Genomic DNA, 27,280 nt, shown 5'->3' with positions numbered 1-27,280 from the left:
TTGCATTTCAGTAGTTCTTAAAAGCCGTTTAGTTATAGTGTTCTCTGCTCTGGTCTCAATCAAGTATATCATTACTGGTCTTGTATATTCCGACATTGCTCCTGGTAGTCATATATTTATTCCGCCAAATTGCATCTCTCAGGTACCCTGATATTAATGACGCCTTTGTTGTTTGAAATTTAACTTCATTCTTTAGATTTTTATCACTTGTTATGTTCGCTCCTAAATATTTGAATAACATCACTTGTTCTACACTCGTATATTGCAAGTTTACATCTTTTCGATTCTCTGGATACTGTAAAAGATTTGGGTTCAGGGATCTTTGCATGCTAAAGCTATATGGGAATTCATTTTAACCATCAAAATTTCATATTTATCGATATTGATAAATTTTCTTAATGTCTTTTTCATGATATTAACTAAAAGAAGAGTAGGCACTTAACATAATCCATTTAGAAACTAATGTCAGTTAACTGCATAGTTTTTTCAAATGAGTTCATGTGTAGTAGCTCTAATATAGAAAACAGTTCTGAGTTTTTTTAATTGTGTTTGTAGGCATAAACTCGAAATCATCTTATTCACGATTTATAAAGTTCATTCAATAATTGTATTTGACGTTATAATAATAACAACAAATTCAACGGTTCATTTAATTCCATATTCAATCAAACATAATCTATTCAGTATTTTCTAGTCCATTTTGTTCATTTGCATTTTATGTAAAATTGTTAAAACATGCATTAAATAGACTTGCATTTATTTCATCATATAAATATTCGGCATATCACCTTCACTATTTATATTCAATTTTCAAACATTCTATCATATATAATAAATAAATCTAATAAATTGCTGTGCATATAATCCACCCAGCGCTTTAGCACTAGTTGCGGATTAATTTCAATGAGAATTAACTATTTGATTCCATTTTCTGTCAGTTCATATCATTCTTTAATAGGCGTGTAAGTAATCGATTGATTTCTCAAACGAGTTATAGTGAAATAAAAGATATATGCAATGCTTCAATTGATATTTCTAATATGATTGATTGAATAATCACTGAAATTAACTGAAAATTACTCTATTGAGGTAGATAATTTTTCTGAAACATCATTAGCTGTGTAATTTGTAGAAAGTGATTATTTTTTACAAGAGTTAGAATTAATGTGAATGATAATTTTAATTCAAAGGTCTTTCCTTTTTTCCGAAAACAAATAATGAGAACATGAAACACCTGAATAAAAAAATATGTTAAAAACTCTATAAGTTTCCTCCAGAGAATAAAATATTCTTTTAACGCAAACTTCCTACTGTTAAATCATCTTGAATAGATTTACTTCAACTTTACATCAAATTTAACATTTTTGTCTGAAAAATGTACCACCTGCTCGTAAATCTTTTGAAAGAATCGAACTCTCGAATGATGTAGTGAAACCCTCATTGTTAACGAATCGAAGTCAATGATTCATCTATTGTTCCATGAAGACTTTTGTGTGAAATTCAAAGCTTCGGACTGTTGACCTATAGATCAGTTAAATTCAAAGGATGTCAAAAATCGTTATGCGTTTGTAGCTCAATATTTTATTTTAATTAATTTCAAATACTCTGCTCCTTTTGGTTAATCGTTAATTTAAACATTGTACCATATTCCTATGAAATTAAAATGTAGAATATTTTGTAAATAAATCAAGGTGAAAATTATTTATGAACATATAAAAAATATTTTTCCCACTGATTTAGTAATGTCATTTATTAAATAGTAATGAATTCCTCAATTTTAAAAAACTTATACACGTCTATGCCATAGATTAAGGAATATTATAATATACAGTTTCTCCAAATTTGAAATCCACACCCACTTGATAGAAATTTGACATAATATGTAGATATAAGAGTGCTATTATTAGAGTTGGGAGTTTTGGAATAAAGCAATTGATAAAAGATGTATTCTATTTTTCTCTATAGTCACCAAATTAGGGTCCTTATTATAGCAGTGGATAAGCCTTAGAATTCTTGGCTTTGGATCTCTGTTACTTATTGACATGCATCCACTGCTTCTCAACGTCTTCCTTGACACAGCTCAATTGCGTATCTTATGATATTGCAAAAAGTGTTTCTCAAAATTTATTGTCTCCCCAAACTTAATGAGACACCCACCTTCCTTATCCCAAAGAGCAAACATCATTATCTTTTTTGACCAGGATTTTCTTAGTTTGTAAGTTTATATGCCTCACTCAATAAACTGTAATTTTTTCCTACAATCGTCGTATCGCACCCACATCTAATCACCAGTTGAAGTCCATGCAGGTCACAAATTAGACTAGAATGACATCTGAAATACAATCAGCATCAACATGAAATTGTGAAATTTCTATCTAGGCATCCAGATGTCAAAAAAGCCTCCATTTGCTTGCTTCTATGATCTGTAAGCAATTTTGCATAAAATTTAGGATACCTTAGCTTCAAATTTATACTTTTAGACAGCAAAGTGCTTCTCCATCAACATTAGCTATAAATTTGTCATTCATAATGGTTGTTTTTTTAATTCAAGTTAGGCCATTTTTAAAATGAATTCTCAGTTATAGTCAGAAATTTGTTCAAAACATTATTCTTGTAAATGATAAATTTTATGGTTGAATATTATATCATTAGTATTTGTTAAATTTGTGATAGATGGAATTGTTGGATCATTTAGATAAATAATTATCTGTTAATTATCGGTTTCTTCTGCTCCGCTATTAATATTTTTTGCACGATTCTCGATATTTTCCTTGTGGCATTAACTTTCTCGATGAACTTTTTTTAGTATAAACTTTTGACTTTCAAGACAATTTTCCAGTAATTAATTTTCTAATTTCTGAGGCAAATCATTTTACAATGCATTTTCCAAATTACTGATGTGTAACTGTTGACAAATGCATGTCAATACAATCCTTATAATATGAATATTTATCATTAGTAATTTGTTCCAAGTTATTATTATCATACATCCGAACTGTATGGCATTATCTACATAGGTCATTGATACAAGGGACGGAATTTAACTAGAAGAGATAAGCAAAAATTCAATTTGACTGATGTGCAGTCATTTAGTTATGCCGCGCAATGCAGATAAACCTTACTGAAAGACTTAAAAAGCTAGAACATGTCTATACTGGCTGTCTATACTCACAAGGAGGTTGGGCATTATTTCTCATTGTATTTATAATACTCTATGTATTGAGTTAATCGCACTTTTTGTATTTTTACAATGAATTGACAGAAGTGCGGGAGTACTGAAGATGTAACGGTAAATTAAGAGATATATAATGCAATTCAAAAAGTTTAGAGATGGAGAAGGATTTATATTTGTCTTTATATTATTAGTTCTGTTGTGATTTCCGGTGATATTTATAGTGCTAATCAAGTTACCATAAACCAAAGGTCAGTTAAGAACAAAAAACTGAACTAAAAGCTTTCCTTTGATATAGAACACAATTAGCGAAATTCGTATAGTTAAAGTTACATTTGAATGTTAGCTTAATGTGATAGTGATATAGTGATTCTTACATGTAATATATAGCTTTTTCCTGCAGAAGCTTACCACACAAATATGATTTAAGAAACAGACGTATTTCTCTTGTATAAAACATGAAATAATTTCAGATTATTTGCTTTTATATTTGTTCCAATCAAGGGAGGAATACACTATTTTATTATAAGTTATGGAGTGAGACTTAATGAGAATTTGTAGATGGAAAATTATTCTTAATATGTTGCCACTAATATATTATTTTGCCAACACCAAAATTTTACTTGAAGTAATTATTGCTCTCGAAACAGTATCGCAGATTAGATAGGTTAGAAATATGTATATAATTGCTTCTCTTTATTTTGAATTATTTTTTTTTTGTTTATTGACGGAGCAAGTACAGCATAATAAATAGTATGAAGAAGGGTGATTAATATGATTCGTGTATTGTTGAGACATTATTGAAGTTTAAAGCAGCCATAGAGGGGAAAATATGAATGAAATTGAAGGGAAAGAAACAGTTAATGAGCGAACGGCACAGTGTTGGTTCAATCATTTCTATATTGGAGAATTGATGATTGAAAATCGTTTTCGTTCAGATAGAGGAATGTCGAGGTTACAAGGGAAGCAGTAGAAAACCAGCCTAGTACCAGCGCTTGTCGATAACCGGACTCGCCATTTGACATAATCAGATAAGAGTTATGAAATTTTTCGAATATTGCAACACGAAAAAACCGCTGGGATTCAAGCAAAACGTCGAATAAATGTGTATAAACAGGTCGTGAAAATAGATTTATCTAAATAGCTCGAATATGGAAAATTGGTTGTCAGACAAAAGACAGCAAAGAGAGATCAATTCGAGCGAAAAGTCTTGTTGTAGTCTGGTGAAATTACAGAGGTTTAGTGTACATCAAAATCATTCCAGATGTCGAATTATCAATGTCGAGATATATACGAATGTATGAGGCTTTATCGGAAAAATATCCAGGTTTAGTTAACCGAAAGTTAGTTCACACCAATAAAATGCTAAACCACATACTGGGATAATTAGTCGGAATAAATTTAAACCCAGAGGAGAAGTTGAAAATTCTGTGCAACTAAGACCAAAGAATGGTATTATCAATATATCAAATAGCTTGTTGAACGCTTAAAACCTTACAATGGGCTATATCTCAAATAATAAAAGTGTCTTTTTGTATTATTATTTATTCAACAAATTGAATATTGGAAACGAATATTCTTCATTAGACGCCCTCTATATTTATTAATAATGTATTTTCTTCTTCAAATGATGTGAAAGGCTCGTGAAATAATAGGGAATAAGAAATTCATCCATATTAATATGACCGATGTACGATTTTTGAGTTTCGCATGCATCGGAAGTTCATTTATTTCCTTACATCCGCATTGTCAACCACGAATGATCCAGTCGCGTGACTGCCACGTGCTCCATAATTCAAAATCGTCCTATTTTAAAATAATCCCATCACAGTTATGACACTGAGTTCATTGTGTTGGGGTTGTGATCATGAGCTGGGATTTATGTTTAGGTCTGAACTTTTTTTTGGATTGTTTTATCCACTCTATAGAAATTTGTGATTATCCTTCAAAAATGAAAAGCTCGACAGTTACCTATGACAAATAAATTTAAATGATTTATTTTTAGAAAATACTGTGAAAACGTTTTTTGGAAATCAGTTGTTTTGTGCAGCACCATGTATATTGTAGGTGTGGTTATTCTTTATAATTAAATTCATAATATAACAATACAAAGTGTGAAATGCCTTCTCATGATAAACGAGTTGTTGAATGTGGGGCTATTCAACATCATCTACACCGTTTTCAAGACAAATTTGAAAGAGAAGGCATGGAAAAGGATTGCACTGATATAGGGAATTTTACACTATTTAATTAGTTAGTTAATTAGGAGACGAATAAAAAAATGTAAATGTTTCTTCAATTTTATGCTTAATGTTTTAAAAACAAAATCATAACCGTTATGCTATGGCTATATTCCGTTACGAATATTGATTGATTCTCCTTCAAAAGTATCAATAAGTCGACTCTTTTCTCAAATTGCACTCTCAATTTATTTTATTTTCTTTTTCTTTTATTTGTACACAATTTCTTATATATTATACTCTCCAATTATAAGGAAACATAAGAAAGAGAATAAAATGATGTGACATTATTTTCGATCACCTCATTTTATTAGAAATTAGCACAAATACTCAAATTAATTATAAAAATAACAAAAGATTACGTAACAAATTATCTTGAGTGGATAAAATTTCATACTGCAAGTAACAAACTTCCAACATGACGTTGCAGAATGTTAGGCCGCTGTGATAAATGGTTTGACCCTTTCTCTTAACTTTACCCTATACACAGATTTGCTACTAAACCGAAAGACTGACTATCATTAGCAAACCGTATTTTGGTTTATCTTCATTAATACGCCATCCAGATTTACCACAGAATATATACGTTTTGTTGCATCTGTTTCGGATGCTGGATTTGATGTAATTCATAGACGTTAAAAAAATTTTGTAATATGATTTATATAAACCTAACAATTTTAAAAATAATATTTTCAGTTTCTTAAACAATTTTACAAATTACCACCACTAATACAAAAAATCCCTACATAAAATGATTCAAACAAGCTTCCGACAAGTGTTTTGATATAGATCAGCACCCCCAAGTGAATAGGTAATCGGATAAGCAGATAAGTATCATAACATGTGTCTGTCGAGTGTTTTAGGGCGTATCCGCTGACACTGATAACGATGAATTAGATGAAAACCCTTCGACGTAGAACTTCAACACTTATTTAGCAATTACCCTAATATTGCTTATTAAACTTGACGTTAATAGTGTGGGGAGAAATAATAAATGCAATAAAAATGGGAAATCATCAAATTTGGAACATTGGCATTAAAATGTAGTTTGATAAATTTAGTCACACAAAATTCATATTATTAATTCAACTATTATAATACACACGTATTATCTGTGATCTGAGTAGCATTATGAACGTTGCATGTTTAATTAACCAAGAGAGTGGAAGCTACTAATATGGTCCAGGAGAATAATAAATGCTGAGGTATTAACCACAATAGGCAAAATAATGGAGTTCTTAAGTCACATAATTATTGAGATGGTACTAGTATGGATCGTCACAAAACATTATGAAAGGCTAGGATCATGATAAAAGAACTTCTTAAAAAAAATAAGTAAGGAATCTTAGATATAAGAAAAAATTATCGGTCCTTATTCAATATATCTCATTGAAGAAATTTCTGTTGATATGCAAAATATATTACCACTTACGAACTTTTCAACACAATCAATCACAAGTCAAGAAAATTACTAGAAATTGATGGTAAATAACATAGTTTTACTTTAATGAATTAAAACTTTTATAATAATACATATTTCGATAGGATTATTTCGAAAATGAGGAGATAACATAAACTTTGAATTGAACTGCTCCAAAGAAGTTAAGAGTACTTCTCCACTACTGCTCCAAAGAAGTACTCTTAGCTAGCAATGCGCTCGAATCCATGAATGTATGCATAAAAAGACAACCGTTGACCAATTTTCAGGTCTCTTCCAGTTTCAAGTTGTTCCTCGATCAAACTCTAGTCTCGCTATCGAAAATAATAGTAACAGGCACTTTTAGAGCTTAATTAGTCACTGTTTCTCCTTCAATAACACTAAATTTCTGTCGCAAATTCGTCAAACATTTTTATCTCCAGTAACCAATAAGAACTTTGGAAATGAAATCTGGATCTGCATGATGACGAACTCTTTCATATTTATATTTTATATAAATCTAAACACGATTTTTCTCCTATCAGTAAAGAATTGCGCAACAAATTTAGTACTCACTAACATCATATTGGAATATCCTTTGACTCAATATTGTTACTTAATAAGAAAAGTTTCAAAAAACGTATCGAACATGGGATTGCAGAATTATTTATTCAAAATATATTGCAACAGTCCTGTAATATATCTTTACATTGAATTATCCTAGTATCCAGTATTTGAAGTTGTATAATTGTGGATATAATAAAAACAAACACAACGGTAGATATTTAGAACTTAGCAATATTATATACTGTGACTGTCGTACAAAATATAATTAAAATGTTATGAAAGGAACAATAGAATCGCCACCACAACACGTTTTGTGAAGAACAGAAATACAAGTCACAACTAACGGAAGCTACAGAATGAGGCTGATGACTATCTGATTTTTGTATTGTTTCTGACCAGTGTTTTATATAGAGAGAATAAGTGATACAAACAAAAATAGTGTTATAATTGTAAATACGAGGTGTTGTTACTAAATAACGAGACTGGTGTCATAGAATATTTAATTGGAATATTATGTATATTTATTCATTATCACCTTCAATATATACCTTTTCCCTATCCCTACATGGCTCTATGCTAATCTTGTTCTTTTTAATGCAAATTTGACCTTAGGAAAGAGATGCAAGATCCGGCGAATAAAGTGGAAGGTCTAGCACTGTGAGCTTCTTATTATTCAAATGTGAGGATATTAGGCACCAGTTTGTTTATTCACTTTTCAGGCGAAAGGCGACCCTAACATTAATAATCTTCAACACTTTCTTGGCTATATTGAAAACACTTGAACCACTCAAAGACGCGTGGAAACGACAAACATTCATTGCCATGCACTTGTTTCAATAAATTATAAGTTCCAGCTGTAGTTTTTCTAGCTTTCAACTAGTTAATCACCAAGGGAAATATAATACGAATTTCCGGGCTTCATTGCCCTAACTTCAGTGGAAAGGTAAAATTTCTTTTTTATTTTTCAAACGGAAAGTATCCGTATATAGCTGCTTGTTGGTTTGAGCGGTCGACATGACTAGTCTTGAGAAAAATGACACTAAAATGTGAATGTCAGTTGCAGAGAAATTTTCGCTTAAGAAAATCGAATCACGGCTGGTACTTTTACATTATCCCATAATCCTAAACAGCCCGTGAAGAATTCTCGGTTTAACCTAGAAACTAAATTTCAAATTACAGATTTATTGAAAAAACATGAAATACCGTTCAATACTTTTAGTGAACATCCACTGTTTTCTTTTTATATCACAAATTTTCAAAATATAGTTCATATTTTATGAAATAGATGCATAGAAGAAAACTAGAAGTTTGTAGTAGTGCTAATTCCATTTCTTTGTTAAAAAATGCGATGGTTAGAAAATGTATCATTTGGTTTCCAAGGTATCTGTATCGTCTCGAGCTCATATTATGCGCACAAAAAACTGTATTTAGGAAATATTCTTGCTTTGTAACTTTTCTCCAATATGCGAATCGAACCTTATACTTTGTATATTCCAAATTCTTATTAACTCCGTTACCATAAAATAAAAAATTTCCTCAAATCACCATCGAATATTTTAACGTTTACATGAATATTCTTTTATATCTATGAAAGAATGGAAGATTTCATAATGTGTTTACTATTGTAGAATAAAATAAAAGTCTTTCTATATTTTATTATAAACCAATTATCTAATATTGTGATAGAAGCAGAAAACATGAAACATATATTGTATAAAGAAATTATATTGAAACACATTTTTTTCTCAATATAGAATTGCTTTACTCAATTCTCAAAATTCGCAAATGTTTTCGACATTAACTTCTCAAGTGCATAGAGAATAATATTTAAGCTTCTAGTACTGAGAATTCACACAATAAATTTTATCGTATATTTTGCAATATACATAACAAATATTCAAAACTCTATAATAAATAAAAATAATCAAAATCCTTCATATAATCTATTGATAATTCAAGGATCGGATAATTGTATCACCTAGAATCTATGAAGCAATAAGTCATAAACTGTCATGTTGATAGCAAAACGGAACGTAAATACAAAAAATAATAAGAGTTGACTAGTTTAATTGGTTCGTTCTATCATATATAAAACTATATCACACAGTCACTTTGGTTAAGTGCTAATTCATATCTATCTACGTTAAGAATATTGCATATCATTTTCAGATTCAAACCGTAAAGACGTGACTTTTCATTCGATTAATAGATCTTATCATTGTTAATAATCTTTAGTGATAATATTCCTCAGTGAAGTACATTATTTGCTGATATGAAACATATATGCAATTATTTCGCTACTATATACTTGATACTATTTCACAATCCGGATTTTGTAATATAAATAAATCATATGGTGGAGTAAATCTTTAGTTAAAAGCATTCCAATTTCTATATTGGTATTCGAAAATACAATCGGTTACGCGGTTACTGCGGTATTTAAAAATACAATGGGTACAAGGAGAGTTCAAAAATTAATCTACCCAATAAAGACCCAATAAACAGAATTTAGTAATTTGTACGCCATTAATCCAAGTTTGTCTACAAAAAATTTTACGATGGTGCTGAATCCGGCAGAGAGAGTGCTTTAGATAGCTTTACCTAATTTGATCAATTTTATCCATTTCAATGATAATTGTCATTTGTCAATTTTAATGATCATACAACATTTTCTTTTTCAGGAAAATACGAGTCAATGACAATGAGTTTTTTCTTTAAGAAAGATAGTAATTGAAAATTAACTTATATACAATTCAAAAACATAGGAATAATAAAACGGTTATGAGCAAAGGGGAAGCCCGATTTTTCACACAGCTCGTTTGGGCAATTTCCCGATAATATATGTAATGAATTTTTTGTAAATCTTACTGTATCTACTAGTTTGCTCATTTTCCCACTATGATTATCCAGCACTACTTTGTGTATATTTTCCATCATTTCTAGAATCGATACCTCCTTTGGTAGACCACTGGGCTGAACTATACAATATTTACTTAAATGCTATCTCTACGTTAGGCCGGGTACAAATAGCACCAAGCAGTTATGATCTCAGGTTTGCCTCAATTCAATATAAGTAGAATTGTGCCTGAATGAGTTTGCCCGATAGAATACCTGCATGTCGATATCATTATCTACCAAATATTGGATTCACATCCAGAAATGTCTAGACCAAATTAATAGAATAATAAATGACAAATGCAAATGTGTATGTTGTTTATATTCTCATTTCTAGTGTCAAAATAATATGATGAATTAAATAATGATAATTCCATTGAACTACTGAATTTTCCAATCTAAAAATATTTTAGTCAAAAAATTATATTATATAATCGGATTTTACGATTAAAATTTATTCCAAAGTTATTACAATTTGTTATATTAACTACAAATACTATTTTTGTTGTTACTTTATAAAAAAATTGATTTTTGATTTTTTTATTTTAAGGATCGGACTTTTGTTTGAAAAAACTGACTAAATTTAAGTTTATCAAGATTTTTCCAATTAACATCTTGTATATCTTAAAAACATCTTCGTAATTGATTGTCTTTTAAAATACGCGGCATAAGTGTGGTTAAACAAAAATGGATGCAGTATCAATTTCCATCTGTGTGTAAATTTCTGATTATTTAAGCATATTATGAAATTTTGAGTTTGGTTAATATCTTACCACATTCGAAGCCACTTTTTTATTCATGTAAAAGTACTTTTGTTAGATTCTACTCAAACTTCTTATGTGAACGTATAAAATTTTTAGTACTACATTTGCTTCTGAAGACATACTTTCTGCTCGAATCATTATAAACAAAACTTTGGACGGACCAAACGGTCTCTGAAGCTCAAATATAACACAATTATCTTGAACTTTGAAGTATAATATTATAGGTGATATCATTAAAGTAATGAAGCCAAGGTGGTCTAATTAGTTGAAGAAAGCGAAGAACTCATATATTGAGTTCAATATTGTAGTTTCACATTAAAAGAGCTATTAATAAGTTTGGAAATTGGAAAATTCATAATTAACCCAGAAGATAGAATTTTTGTCGTGTACAATTTTACAGGTAATAGTAATTTTCTAATCAGGCAATAATAGTATTAATAAATTTTTTCATAAATTTTAATTTTAGAAAGCAGGATCAGCACATAACTCTATAAACAGAGAACATTATTAACTAATTTTCAACTATTGGCGACAATACCACTGTTCTGGTAGCATATTCGGACATAATATTATAAACTGTAATGCGATTTTGTTTATGGAATTATTTCAATTGTATATGTTTGATTCTAGGTCATGGGGGCGTTAACCAGCTGGGTGGAGTCTTCGTTAACGGTAGGCCTTTACCGGACGTAGTAAGGCAAAGGATAGTTGAATTAGCTCACAATGGAGTGCGACCCTGTGATATTTCCAGACAGTTGAGGGTGTCACATGGTTGTGTATCCAAAATTTTGTCAAGGTACGTACCTAATTACAACAACTTTTCTGAACATTAATGCTCATCTTAATGGAATTTTCTATTTTCGCGAGACTTTCAAACAAACGCAAATAATATTATTAGAAAAATCGTGTAGTTTTCAGTAAAACGGATGATACTTGACCTATGTGATTTAATAACAATTTTTTTCCATACTGTATCGTAAAGTTGACTTTACAGTACTAATTTCAGTCCGAAAAATCGCCATTTACGGTATCCTCTTTTGTTTACAATATTATCTAAGTGAATTTTCATTTTTTATCAAAATAATCAAAGGAGCTATTTTTCAGTGAAATTGTCAAATATGAGATTCCATATTTTAATATAATTTTGGTTTTTATTTAAAATCGGAAACAATATGAAAAAAAAAACATATTACGATATACGTGCGTGAAGTTATTATTATGGTAGTCGATTAGATATTCTTGACTCGGCTCCTTCGTCGCCTCGTCCATAAACATCTATCTAGTACCGTACTAAATCACTTTCCAGATTTATAACGTAAATAACTATTTCACCATTAACACCTATACTTTCTACATGCTACAAGAGAACAAGCTGAAATTTGTATGTTGAATAGTTTATGCCTTATGACCCAAAAAAATTTGAAGGTAATAAAAAAATTGGATTGTACGTGATGATTTCTTCAGCTTTATTTAGTATGAATAAATTAAATTTCGCATTCAAGATTATTCTTTCAGAAAATTCTCTGGTTGCCGAATGGAAAATACTGCGTAGAAATATCGAAAATGCTTTAATCTGAATAAATAACATTAATATTTAAATCTGTTGCTTGATTTTTAAGTATTTTCGACATACGTAATGAAACAAATTGAAACAAAATCTGAGGTAATGAATTTTCAATCTTGAAACCAAGTGCTTTTGGAGATCTTCTCTGAATGTATACTACTTCAAAAAAACTGGTAGAGAAAAACGTCTGCTGATACTGCGGCTTCCCAGAGGAAACATCTATCCACATGATGGATACACGATACTATAAAATCTCTGGGCTCGAAACCTTGAAGCATTCTGGATGGAACAATAAGACAGGAACACAGGTCATGGAATATTAAACGTAAATACACCTATTTTTGGAACATCATTTAGTGATAGTTCGGTATATTTAATTTCAGTCATAAAGCTTGAATGCAATAATCCAACTTCTCTTTACTTTCATGCGTAACTTTTCACTCAAATTTTGTGTGAACTTTCCATTTCTTTCCTTTGTTCACAGGTAACAACAAAAAACATTAAATTTATATAAAAATACATTTTCAGCATTCTCGTAGAAAACTAAAAGCATTGTCCGGAATTGAAAAGGCAAGTAATCTAGAGTTAATATAATCCTCACCATAATTTTACCAAGCATCAAAATATTTTGGTTCATTTTAATTTCTTAATTAATACAATAACGATTTACTGATGAAAATACAGTTTTAAAAATCGATATATAAAATCCATAATATTTTCAAAGGACTTATTTTCATTTTGTTATGAAACTGGTGGATCGAACAGTGAAAATCTTATATCAGATAATATTTGGTAATACAACTTATAGCGAGTTTTTACCTATAACTATATTCAGACTCAAAACTTAAGAATAATTAACATCATGATGCTACTTAAAATATTACGCATAACGTCAAAGTGCCGAGAGACAAAATAAAAAAGCCATAAATTATCACGTCTAATGAAAAATGTATCCGAAAAGATTCCACGGAGTCACCAAAAATACACCTCAATGTCTGGCATTATACTTATTCCATGTGTTAGTTCTTTACATATGACGATGTAAAAGAAAATTTACAATGCCGCCTTGATGTGACACATGTGATGAAGACCCTGTTAAAATGGCAGTTGTATAATGCTCGCGAATTGTAATTATCTTTAGGCTCGTTTAAGTTCTTACTATTTCTTAGAACATACAATAATTAGTCGCCGTTACAGATGGATGAATTGCTTACGAATGTTTGTAATGTTGGTGTTACGACGATGTTTTTGGTTGTACGACAAAAGTGGTAATTAATATCGGTAATGATTTATGTACCTTACATTGGTTTCATACAGTGTGTGTGGGTAAAAATATCATAATTATACAATTCCTTAATTGGGATATATTAGAAAAGATTCTTTGCGCCAACGTAAACCTAATTCCATAAAACAATCATAATGTTGTTATAGTTGATATATAAGAACATGGGTTCGGTTTCCGGAAATTTTTTTTAAAAAACAAAAATTTTATAACCAAAGTTAAAAACTTATAAATCTAAGCATTTACAAATGCACAAATTTACTTAGTATAAAGGAGTTTGGTAATAATTTTTTTTCACACAATTGTTGTCGGTTTTGCTACATTTGTAATAGTATGTTCTAACTTTCAAGAAGTTGATGGTAGGAAATTAAATCAAATCACTACTACTCCTAGTCTTACAATTACACTGTCTGATGCGCGTTTCGACATCAGACATTGAAGGTAAACAAAGAACTAAATGTAATATGATCTTATACAAACAGTGAATGGTCTGTAGTGTATAAAATAAAATTGACATTTAGTTATTTGATAAAGGTGCCGATTAGTTTTTCTGTTATATATCAGACATTATCTTATCAAAGATATTAAAGAGATAATGTGAAATATTCAACTAACAAAGCCAAGGAAAATATTGTGTTAAAATTTGATCTAATTCCAATAGTCGAAAGTATGAGGTATGTGATTGAATTATTAAGTTTTTGATTCGACCACAAAACATCTGAACAAATTTAATCAAAATCATTTAAGAAAACATCACAAAAAAGTGTGAATTTATTCTTAAACCATCTTTCCATGGAATATATATATTTAAATTCTTTATTTTAGTTAGTTTAAATATGCTGCATTGTTTGTTTATCCAACTTGCTAAATAGGCGCTGTTTAAAATTTCCATGGCAACACGAACAACCGGGAAAGGTTTAATGATTAATTTGACAAGAATGAGTAACTTATCACGTCTTTACTTGTAATATATTGCTCTTTAATCGATTCAATAATTTGTAATTTTCTTTTATAAGCGTATGGCGATTTTTACGATGTTTACCGCGATTCTGCTTTACTATGTAAGTGATAAATTATTACTAATTTTAGAGAGAAATATAGAAATAGAACAATTAGTTTATATAATTACAAGAATTAATTTTGAGTTAAAATTGTATAATGATTTTTCGTTTCTTACTTCACATAACAACAAAGGGTATACTGATGTCATATTACATATATATACATAAATGAAATAGCTTTATAGCATTTTCTCTGTTATGTGAATTTGTTAGTATTACACCAACTAATAATCCAGGTGTTTTGGACCATTTTGATTGAAATGTAGTACATAAATAATGATATATTCTTTAAGATACAAGAAAACTACAAGAGAACCACAAAAATGCTTTTAGTTCAGTTCAATTTCATTCATTCCATTGATTTCTGAGATTTTCCCTACATATTATATGCCAGCAAATCCTCAATTTCAGCAGTTTCAGAGATACATTCAATATATGATATATATATATATATATATATATATATATATAAAACTTCTAAGTACGTTAACCATTAAAATTTCAAACTTTATGATGGCAATGGAAGATTTGGAGCCCCCGTAGTATACTGTTTCATATATAATATATATATATATATATCCTCCTTGGGAGCATTTTAGAAAGAAAAATTAATATATGATGATTAAAATATTTGTAAAATATGTAGAAACATATTAGTAGATAACTTGAAAACATTATTAAAAACATAGTATTAGAATCAATGTATTTACCTCGGAATTTCAATAAAACGATACGAGACGGTTGGTGCAAAGAAATGTTGATCACACAAGAAACACTTTGAAGCAAATGGTCACCTGTTTTGTTCGGAATATCTGCACATGTCAATACCTTCCATTAGAGCAACGTAGAACGGTTAATTCCGAATGGTACACCAGCATTTGTTTGCCGGAAGTGTGCGAAGAAATCAGGCAAACCAATCGCCGAAGACGAATCATTTTCCACCACGACAATGCAAACTCTGACTTATCAGTTAATAAAAAATTAATAGGTTATCCGACGTACAATCCTTGTTTGGTGTCCAATGATTTCTTCTTATTTCTGCAGATCAACGATGAATAGCTAGGTTAATATTTTTCTACAACTCAAGAAGCGATTAATGCGTTCACATGTTTGGAGGAACCTCATTGGGAATGGAAATAATGCTTCGACAATTGGTTCAAACGTATGCAAAATCGTATTGATCTTAATTGGTAGTTAATAGTAGGCTTTATTGTACGACTTCCAATTTGAGTATATCTGATAGAAGAATATAGGGCAAGACAAAATTTATTGAATAACTATATAAACAATCTCATATATTTATGTTGGTTTTCTTATTACTTTGAATGATTTATTCTGGCTATTATTCTCGTAACTCAAAATGACTTTAACAACTTCATAATTTCTAATCATATTCAATCTTGATTAATAGTCACGTAAAGTGTTGGTTTCATTAAAATAATGATACACGTGCTTGTTACATAGCTCTTTCCACTTCTTTCAACAAAGTGAAAAATATAATTCTAATATCTATATTTGTCACATATCAACAAACTTTGATACATATTTTTCGTATCTAAGAATCCTAAGGAACTTCCTCTAAATCTACCCGCTTCCTTTTTATTGCTATGATTTCATTTCGAGTCACAGAAACCAACTTTACCACCCTTGTTGCCGGTTTTCTCTATCCGGCCCCACTCAGCAGGAATGGCTAACGCGATCATGCGACCTGCTGGTAATGTTTTCCCGTTTTTTAGTGCTCGTTTCCAAAAAAGATGAACTTTATTATTTTATATGACCAAGGACCACATGGGGACCTCGCATTTATCATCTGTAGTTGTTACGCGGCTCTTCGGCAAAAAATGAACGTATGTCCACTATTGTTTGAGATGTTTTATGGGACGGTAGATACTGTAGATGAGAATCCGGGAATAAATATACGTTTTAATATTTGTTGTGAACGTGGTTTATAGGAATTACTTCATTTAAATATCACAAAATACTTGAGGTGAGTAACTGTACAGAAAAAGTTATATCGAATAGTTTATTAAATAACTCAACAACAGTAGAATAATACTAATGCTACAGATTATGTTATATATTTATCCCCAATTATCAATATGACACAAACAAAAAATATTTTATATATAGTAAGAAATTGATGGAAATATTCAGAATCTCCTCATATTTAAGTGAAATTAAATTACTCAGAAGTGATAAAAACTGCACTATTGACACCACTTTCCTATATATTTCCATATGTATTTCAAGTAAACTACTACTTTTTTGAATCATTACAGAAAAAACGTATCTTTAAAAAAACAATATTTGTTTTGTTAATTTGTAATAACTTCATAAGTATTATCATATGAATGTAAATTAAGAATCAAAGAAATAGATCTTATGAAATTTACCTCAAAACTCTTCTAGTGAAATTTTAACCATTCATTCGAATATATCATAGTTTAATTATTCTAATAATTAAAGTTCCTGAAAAACACTTGACTATTTTTTTTCATTTTCTCGATAAGCAGTTTGAAACCGCAAAAAAATTAGAAAGTTAAATAATTGGCGTGAAATAAATTTGAGTAGCTGTGAAATTCACTTAGAACATTGAAACAAATTTAAAAACCGAACAGATCATTACATTTTGCCAATATTTCTAAATCAGTATTGTTTTTTATTGCTCTTGCCAAATAACTTTGATTGTTAAATAATAATTATATTGAATATAAATCAAGGTTGATATTCGACATTGAACAATTTGATAAACGTTTTTCACTGTGGTTTTAAATGGTTACGAACTACTCATAATGCCCATTCATTTCATCATCAACCTCTTGTAAAAATCATCACGATTTTTACAAAGTACTCTGTCTAATAATGTTGAAACTGAATATTATATGTACCTATATCCAAAAAATCCCATTTAAAAGCTAAGTTAGCTTAGGACAACTTTTTAATCACGTTGAGTTTGAGCACCATCTATCATTTTGTCCGTTTACTGTGTTTTGTGATAGTGAATTGAATGAATCTCATAACTAACGTCAATCTCCAATATGGTTTTTTATTCTTAACATTGATCAATATTTTTCTGTTAAGCAATAAAGTATATTGTAGTAGAGAGAATTTGATTTTCGATAAACTCTAATGGTACCAGTTTTTGAACTGAACATTACTACTGTACATTTGGATGGTCTTATTAAGCGTTTTAAGGTCTTTGAGGCAAGATAGAGATCGCATTAACTACAGCAAAGCTAGTGATATGTACCTTTTCCATAGGAAGTGTACTATTACGTCTGGAAAATGATCAGTAATCAATTCTTTAGTTTTTATTATGTAAAAGCTACTGAAGATAGTTGAATACCAATAATCCGAGTTCTACAAAACGAAAACTGAATCAGATACATTGACGAGGTTATTATATTCTATGTTCTTACCCCTTATGAAATCGTTGTACGTATATCACCAAAGCTTTTGTTGAAATGTAACAAACGTTCTGGAGTATGAGTTGAATTTTTCAAGGACTTTGGATGGATGCATGGGTGTCCAAAAATTATACCAGATTATACCAGAAAACAGAAAATTGAATTGAAGTAAATTATAGACTTAACATAGATAAGATTAGGAAGTGTTTACACCTATTTTACATGATGTCACAAGTGGATAAAGAAAGAAAAAAAAACAGAATGAACTATTTGTAAAAAAAGGCGCGAAACATTGGAATGATTGTGCGACCGATAAATGGAAACTTTGTCAATAATCTCTTTTGACTATAGACTTATTTATCGACGATTAATTCTGTATTTAGAATTGAATTTATTGTAGTGCAAATTTATCTCTGAAAATACTAAATTTGAGTGTTGGCTCAAATAATGTATATGAATAATATACCAGCTTTGATCAAATTCCTTTGAATGGATTCATTTTCTATTTATTTCGAATGAATTGTAGTACAGTTTACTCAGTCCATTCAATTGATCACACTTTTTGATGAAAACTTCATAATTTTCAAACTGATTCACTTTGAATATTCACTACATTTCAAATAATGGTTCACAAATCATAATTTGTGATCTGTGTTGAACTCATACTAGCAAACGCACATGAACTTTATTCCCAACACAAAAGTTTCATCACTTCACAACTCAACTGAAATTGTGATTTTAATTTAGCTGCAAACAATATGTATTATTGTGTTATTCTGAAAGCTATAAGCAATGTTTTTATTGAGTATTAAAATTATTCAAGTTATGAATTAACTATGTATTTTGTCTCAAAACTAGTTTAACATATTTCTGTTTACTGTAGTTTTAAGAAAGAACGCCTTTTCAATTAGAAAGCTACTTTAATGTAAAAAATCTTTTATTTTTCATCATAGTCTCCTCACTATAATCAATGTGCTGATTTTCCGTTTTTATTCAAGCCATATAAAAATTTATATTCCAGAAGTTCATCAAAATATGCGTTTTCCATCATTTGTCGAATATGGGAAGAGAAAAAATCCAGGGAATCAAATTGGGTGCATATGGCACATGAGGCAATATAATATTGTCGTGTCACATTTACAGTTCACTGCTAAATAATCAATAAAACTAATCACAACATTGGAAACTTGAAACACTGTCGTCATGACCTTATTGATTTTCCAACAAAAAAAAAATAGTTTTGCTTCCGTGGGAGTACTTTACTCGAATAAGTTCAATTGTATTTTGATTTCTGAGATATAATACGGTACCTAAGTTTTATGTACTATTCACTATTCACTATTAAGTGAATTCCTGGAGCAGTTCGTGATATAATGAACACATTGTTTACACTACTACTACACCAACACTACACTGTCTGACTCGCGATTCTATAACCAAGATATCGTCTTCAGAAACTGTCCTTCAGTCAGATAGTTAATCAGTGACTTTTGATGTACGGGATGTATAAACAGTGTGTTCAGTATCCATATACTATGAACCTCCTTGATCAGCATTAAGTTATCTCATATAACAGAAATCTTTCCAAACTCTCCTAAAACAAACAGTAAGCAATATCCGTGGTTATTAGGTCATTTTCAAAGACAGGGAATCATTTTATGGGAACAGTTCCAAGATAATATTCAGGTAAATTTTCCTCGGTTTTTTTGATAATTTAAGTGGTTAGAGTTGCTTCAAATTGTTATTATACATTTAAATTTCACAGAGTGAAATTCAGACGTTGATAAAAATCTGTAAAATGTCAGCAGAAATATTATCTTTTCATAGCAACCCTATACAAAATATGATATAATCCCCAGAGACTATACAGACCCCTTTATGACATCATTTCAGTTAATATAGAATAACTGAATTACAACCGAAATTGGATTGAGTTATGTGTGGGTTCACCATGATGGTAATCTATTTTAGCATTAACCACCCCGCAACAAAAATTACCCATAATTCAATTGTATCAGTTATTAATCATATTTCTGTGTGTTTTATGATAATATAATTCATCAAATCATTTATTTTGTATCAATAGAATCTCATTCCAACCACTTTTATATATATTTTGGTTTGTTTGATGATAATGGTATTGTTTTATTCAACAATCAATAGATTAGGATATTATTTCAATACAACTATTTTCCTATCCATATTCAGGTATTAAGATCTTTTCTTTTACATTATTCGAATATATATATATATATATATATATATATATATATATATATATATATATATATATATATATATATATATAGAAACTAAACAATGTCTTCTATCTCACCGCAATATAATTGCGGAGCTAACTGGAAAGTGCTTTATTATTCATTATAATATAATTCATTAATATATTCACCATTCTATCCATTATTCTTACAACACAAACATCAAATTTTACAATTTTTCTTATATTCAATATTGATCAACAAAATATTGAATCTTCGTGGTTGAATGAATAACAACACACAGGAGAAAAAAAGCAGTTAGAAGCTAACCACCATATTACTTTAATGCCTTGATACGAAACATAAAACGTATTTATTTATTGTTCTTTTTTATTTAGCTGCAATTGTCTACGCTCGATGTACATTACACAGATTAACTTATTTAGTTGTTTGACAGAATTACAAACATTTACTGAAGCCCGAAAGCGTTTTAATAAATTAAAACCGTAAATTTATTAGATTAGTACTTTGGAAAGTGTATGGGACAACGGAGTGTACTGACACGTGTCGTCAAAAAATTACATGACAACTGCATTAAGCTACCGTCCTCCAACACTTCACAATGGCCGAACTATTTCACTTTGGTTGCTCATATTTCTTTGTAACGTAGGATTTTCAGTTCATTGTGGCAATAAACTCCCTTATTTTATCATTTCTTAAATAATTTTAGACATTCACTTGGTTTGATGAATGTGTATAACCCTTATTATACTTAACAGACATTTTTAAATCAGGTTCTTATGTGAAAGATAAATTCATTTATTCAAATAATTGATTATTCGGAATATTTATTTATTAAAACTTCAAATTTTGCATAGAAAACTCACCTGCGCCTTAAACTACTAAAAGTAGCAACTACCCATATGAATCTTTCAATGAAAATAGATAGCCAAAAGGATTTGTATCTAATTTGTAATTAACTATTCATAAAAATAGCAGGTTTTGGTTTTTGCACTGGTAATAATGAGAAATCAATTGTTTATTATTGAGTTTGTATAAAAAGGGTGGTAAAGTTCATCGAATACAATAATATTTACTACAATAATAAAATTCTAAATCCTATAACTAAACTTGGAATTGTTTATTTCTTGTCAAAAAAAATACACGATGTTGAAATCCTTTAATAACGTTTCGCAACATCACTACGATTGTTTGATTAATTTCTTGCGTTATTCGGTGTTTTGAATTATCAATAATAGTCGATTTACTCTGGTATATAATAGCCGTATAAGAAATCCAGCGGTGGAAAATTGCGAGAACGATGTAGCTATTCAAATTCGCCACATTCATCGATGCGGAAAACTTTTGAGATAAGCCCGTACCGTTGGTGCAAGTGTAATCTTGTTGAAATCAGATATTAGTACCAATATCTGCTGTGTTAAAATTATCAAGAAAATATGTCTTTAATCGGGTATACACTTTTTATGAAAAGTCCATACTCAGTTAGTTTCGACTCAAAAAATGGTACAATTATACCATGCCAAACTTTCACTTTAGGACACTGAGTGCGAGGGCAAATTTGCAGGTGAAGTAAACGTAGCCTAACTGCAGAAATGGGATTCCATTGGCATGTATTCATAACATATAATATATTACACAAATTTCTAATCAAGGATCAGGATCCTCATTACATATGTTTTACGTACCTAACTACCAGCTACTTATCCTTGTACTTTCTGTGTATTTAAAGATATATCCATTCCATTTTCGGCCCTGTTTGGATTTAGTGGAATTCTAAAATTCGGGGGACACGCCAACTCTGATGCTAATTTTTTTTATATAACTTTTTATTATAGCAAGTGGTTTATTTACATTGTTTATTTTGAATAATTTCTAGGAAGGTCTATTTATTAATTTGCTTTATTTCTTCGTTTTCCAGAGCTTCTGTAGCGCAGTTTAATTCAGTTTAAAATGAATAGTCGTAGTAAACAGATCGAAATAGAAAATAATTGAAGAATTTAAATAGATTATTTAAGTTAGTTAAGTGATAGTGATAAGTGACTCATATTATAAGTGTTGTGTAAAGTATTTAAGTAAAATGAGAACGTAAGAGACAGTGTCTCTGTAACCTCACGCATAGAAAGAAAAACATTACAATATGTTTGCAAACAAAGATTATACAGAATGAGATTGGAAGGGCCTGACCGAATTGAGTCATAAATTCATGAATAGGACTGTATCTCATTACCGTTCAAGTTTCACAATTTATACAAATATGCTTTACAAATTGCCAGCTATACGAAGCGATACAAATGTTTAGTTGAAATACGTTAGATACGAGAGTTTTCTAAACTCGATTCATAAGTGAAGCTTTCTTATTTATCATAAAATCAAAACTAAGTACTTTACATTTTTGAACATAAAATCAATGGGCTAGTCTATTGTAACAGTTATTTGATTCGAGGGCTACTAGGTTGCATGAAATAAAGTCACTAGTTCTTTATATTCATATTTAAATGTACTGTAATGGTGATTAGAGATATGAAAATCTTTCTAGTCCCGGTTCACACGGTACTTCTTTTCATTTAAAAATTGATTGATAAATGGTTAAACCCTTTAAAGGAAAAATAGATAATATACGAAAATTGGTTTACTTAAGTATTTTTCATTTGTTACCTCACTATATGTGAGTTCATCAATTGAAAATTGTACAATATATATTGGGTCATAAATATAGTATTTTCCAATACTTATTCAGCTTTGATAAAAACTAGAATTGTCATTTAAGCATTACTTAACTTGACCTTGTGCTCTTTTCTTGGTAAGTTTCATAATTCTTCTGTAATTGAGTTGCAGCAAATTTGGCGAAATGATTTTTTACATCTCTCTTAAAATTCTGATATGTTTTCCATCAAAGAATATTTGTGGACACCAAAAGCAATTAGAGTTACACCTTGCAATATCCGGGCTACACCGAGGATGAATTGAGACTTCCTTTCCTTTCCTCACCGCCTGTTAGTAATCTCTCGAGAGATGGCTCAATTTATTTTGAAGCACATTACATAACGTATCCAAATCGCACGTACGTTTATCGAAGCTGATATTGAAGATATTTGTTATGCAAATTAGTGAAAACATGACTGTTCTTGTAATCATGTATTGCTACTATGATCTGATACTTTATATTCTCTGATACCAACTTTTCAATAATTTTTGTGTTTTCTTGCAGGTATTATGAAACGGGTAGTTTTAAGGCCGGTGTAATCGGCGGTTCAAAACCAAAAGTTGCAACTCCTCCAGTGGTAGATGCTATAGCAAATTACAAAAGGGAAAACCCTACTATGTTTGCCTGGGAAATTCGTGATAGGCTCCTTGCAGAAGGAATTTGTTCCCAAGACAATGTACCTAGTGTATCTTCAATTAATAGGTAAGTGTACTTGACATTTCTATCAGTAATAGATAAATTAGTATTTCCATCAACTCACCATGAGATACATTGCCAAAATGTACTTATTACATTCTTGTATAAGCTGAATTATCTCCCTTTAATATAAATATCGGATGTGACTATTTATACACATATTATAAATTATCATCAATTTTACTTAAGATAGCATTAAGGGAAATTTTAACCAATGTATTAATAATTGTACAAAATGGAAATTTAGGGGCAACACTGTAGATGCTTGAAAATATATGAAATTTTTAAGATTCTGCGAAACAGAAAACACTTTTCTAAATGATGCAATTGATAGAACACTCAATACGAGGGTTGCAACTCATGTTTTGAGATAGATAAATAGAAACAAATATTTAGAAATAGATATGACTTTAATGTTTTCCAAAACATTCTCCATTGAGATCAATACATTTTTGCTTGCATTATATAATAAAAAGAAATTATCATTGGAAGTCAAACATGGGCTGTATGGCGGATGACGAATTATTTGACTGTTCCAAATTTTTGTTTAACTGATATGTTAGAGCTTGTATTGTCGTGGAAGAGAATGGTTCGTCTCCTGGGATTAGTTTCCCTTGATTTTTTCTGGCAAACAAATGCTAGTGTACCAGAATCGACAGTTCTACGGAAGGCCCTAATCGAACGGTGGCGACATGTCCAGATATACCGAAAAATCAAGCGATCATTTGCTTAAAAGTGCTTCGTGCGCGAACAAATTTTGCTGGATTTGGCTATTCTTGAAAAACCCATACAATCGATTGATGTTTAATTTCAGGTTTATATGCATTGATTCATCTGTTGCCTGTCACGATCTTATAGATGTCTTTTGAAGCACCGCGATTGATTTTCTCAGCATTTCTTTGCACCAATCGACACGAGCTTTTTTTGAGCGATAACAATTGCAAACAAATCTTTTTGGAAGCCAAATGATCATATTATATCAAATATATGCGAGTGGAACTAATGCCCAAGTATGCCTCAATCTCACGGAATGTCACATGAACATCTTATAATATCAGTTAACGCATATCAGTGGACGATCTTCATGAAATTCATCCTGTAGCGAAGTGTTGAGTTCACCATTGAAAATGTCAAACTTCATGACGGGATTGTCAGATTTGACATATTCATATCAAAGCTATACCTCAAGACTTTATTAGCAACCCTCGTATTTTCACTAGTTAATCAAAACTTAATCTAATTATAGTTGGGTGGATGTGAAATTAATAGAAAAATTTGTTCTAGTTTTCTAGAATATCCAAAACAAATAAAATAATTTTCTTCTACTCTCATAATTATACAAACAATGTACGTTAAAAATATTTTCCCAATTTGAGCAATAAATATTAAGGGTTAATTTATAAAATAGCGTTCTCCCAATCCAGTCTGATAATCGAAGTGAACATAAAGAGCCACTCAACACAATCCATTTGAAACAATCGCGCAGAAATCATACCCACCCCCTATATGTATGCGCGTAGATAACATCGCGTAGGCCAGGCGTGCAAGGGGCTGATTTGACACATTTAATTTGACCGGTCGTCCCATCGGGGTTGTCCATTATAACATATCACAGCAGTAGTCTTCTGATTAATAAAATAACAGATGGGATTCTGTTTATTCTCCGTTGGGTACAATGTGATAATGTAATGAATTGGCTAAAGATCATGTTCACTTTCAACAGATTACATTAGTGTATATTATACTAATAATCTTAATACAATGATAATTTTGGAATAAGTATTTGGTTTTAAAAACTAGAGTGAATCTAATTATTGAAATGAATAAATAGAATTGGATGAAAATAAAATCGAAATGTAATAATAAATCATTAGATAATAAAAAGATTTTGTTTAGAAACTACGTGTTGTAAGTTCAAAGATATCACTAATATGAGTACCATTGCTGCCCTAAAAGCCACTCCTATTTATATCAGTAGTAATTTCGGAAGTGTATTTGTATAAAAATTTAGCAAACAATATATTATGAACTAATAAACGGTGAAGTAATTCAAATTTGGATCATGTTTCTGGTCCTTATTGTAAAAGTGAAGTTTTCAAATATTCTGAATAATGAAGAAATAATTCTTGAGATCAACATGGAAAATTTTATGTTATGTACCGTTTGGAAAATTGTATGAAAATTATTCCAAAAGATCAGACAGGGTTGAAAAAATGTATGGACTAAATGATTACGTTCAAAACAAAAAGTACGTTATATATGCGATTTACTGCACTTTTTGAAATGCCTACTATGTCTGCTAACTCGCGCTCTGTCAGTAGACAATCATCTAGTGCCGCTTTGTGGATATTCTTCAGCATTTCAGTAATGCTAGTCTTCGCAGGTCGTACGGCCTCGTTTAAACTCTGCTACCCAATATTTTATCGTTGCTAACGGAGGAGCAGTCTCAACCAGAATAGAATCTAGTTCAGCTTTTATATTGGTTGGGCTAAGGTCCTTCAAATAAAAGTATAGTATCACATAACGATGACCAATTTTTTCCATGTTAACGAAAACGTTCACTATTGATAGCTGCCAAACAAATACTAAACAACATAACGTCTTCAAACTTGGAAGATATGCTGTATATATTGTGTAATTTTTAATACAGTGGTATTTTTCAAGCCATCTCTAGCTCAGGCCAAGTACCATCCTCGAATCTTACAAGAGTAATTGTCCAATTTTCAATATTTTCTGTTCTATATATAATTAACTCGCTTTTCTCTTTTTCGCTCATTTTTGATGATCCTAGATTCATTAAATTGTAATGTTTTATTAACCGTTGAACCTGATAAGGAATTTGTTCGAAGATACGAATCTTCAAAAATTTCAGACATCATTCAGGAGCTCTGACACGATCACTTTAACTGATGATCGCTAATATTTCAATAAGATTCTCAGCTGGATACACCATTCTTAATCAGATAATTTATTTCTCTCATTTATGTTGGCAACAGATACCTAATATGCGGGACAAGATAATCTGAAATTTGCAAAATCTTCATTGTATCCCTTTCAAATTTAATGATTTCACTAGCAGACAATTTGATATCAGATCATTTTTTAGACATTATACTTGCCAGAAACGTTCCCGTAACTTAACTGATATTAACTTTATTATAACCCCGTATATCATAACTCAAGAGACTGATAAACAGAATTTCAGCATTATCAGAAAAAATTACAATCAGTGACATAATATTATCGGGTACATACAAAAAAACCGAAGGCTCGT

General features: G+C 30.2%; 1 protein-coding gene across 1 annotated transcript in view; it reads left to right on the top strand.

Annotated features, from left to right (window-relative positions):
• Positions 1-27,280, top strand: part of LOC130440642 (paired box protein Pax-5) — a 99,526-nt gene that overhangs the window by 13,631 nt on the left and 58,615 nt on the right. Inside the window, exons 3-4 of the mRNA XM_056773900.1 lie at positions 11,686-11,851; positions 23,815-24,012. Coding sequence (XP_056629878.1) covers positions 11,686-11,851; positions 23,815-24,012 — 364 coding nt within the window. The remainder of the gene's footprint in view (positions 1-11,685; positions 11,852-23,814; positions 24,013-27,280) is intronic.

This window comes from Diorhabda sublineata, chromosome 2 (genome assembly GCF_026230105.1).
Source record: "Diorhabda sublineata isolate icDioSubl1.1 chromosome 2, icDioSubl1.1, whole genome shotgun sequence".
Lineage (NCBI taxonomy): Eukaryota > Metazoa > Arthropoda > Insecta > Coleoptera > Chrysomelidae > Diorhabda > Diorhabda sublineata.
This window is presented reverse-complemented; position numbering and strand designations above follow the sequence as displayed.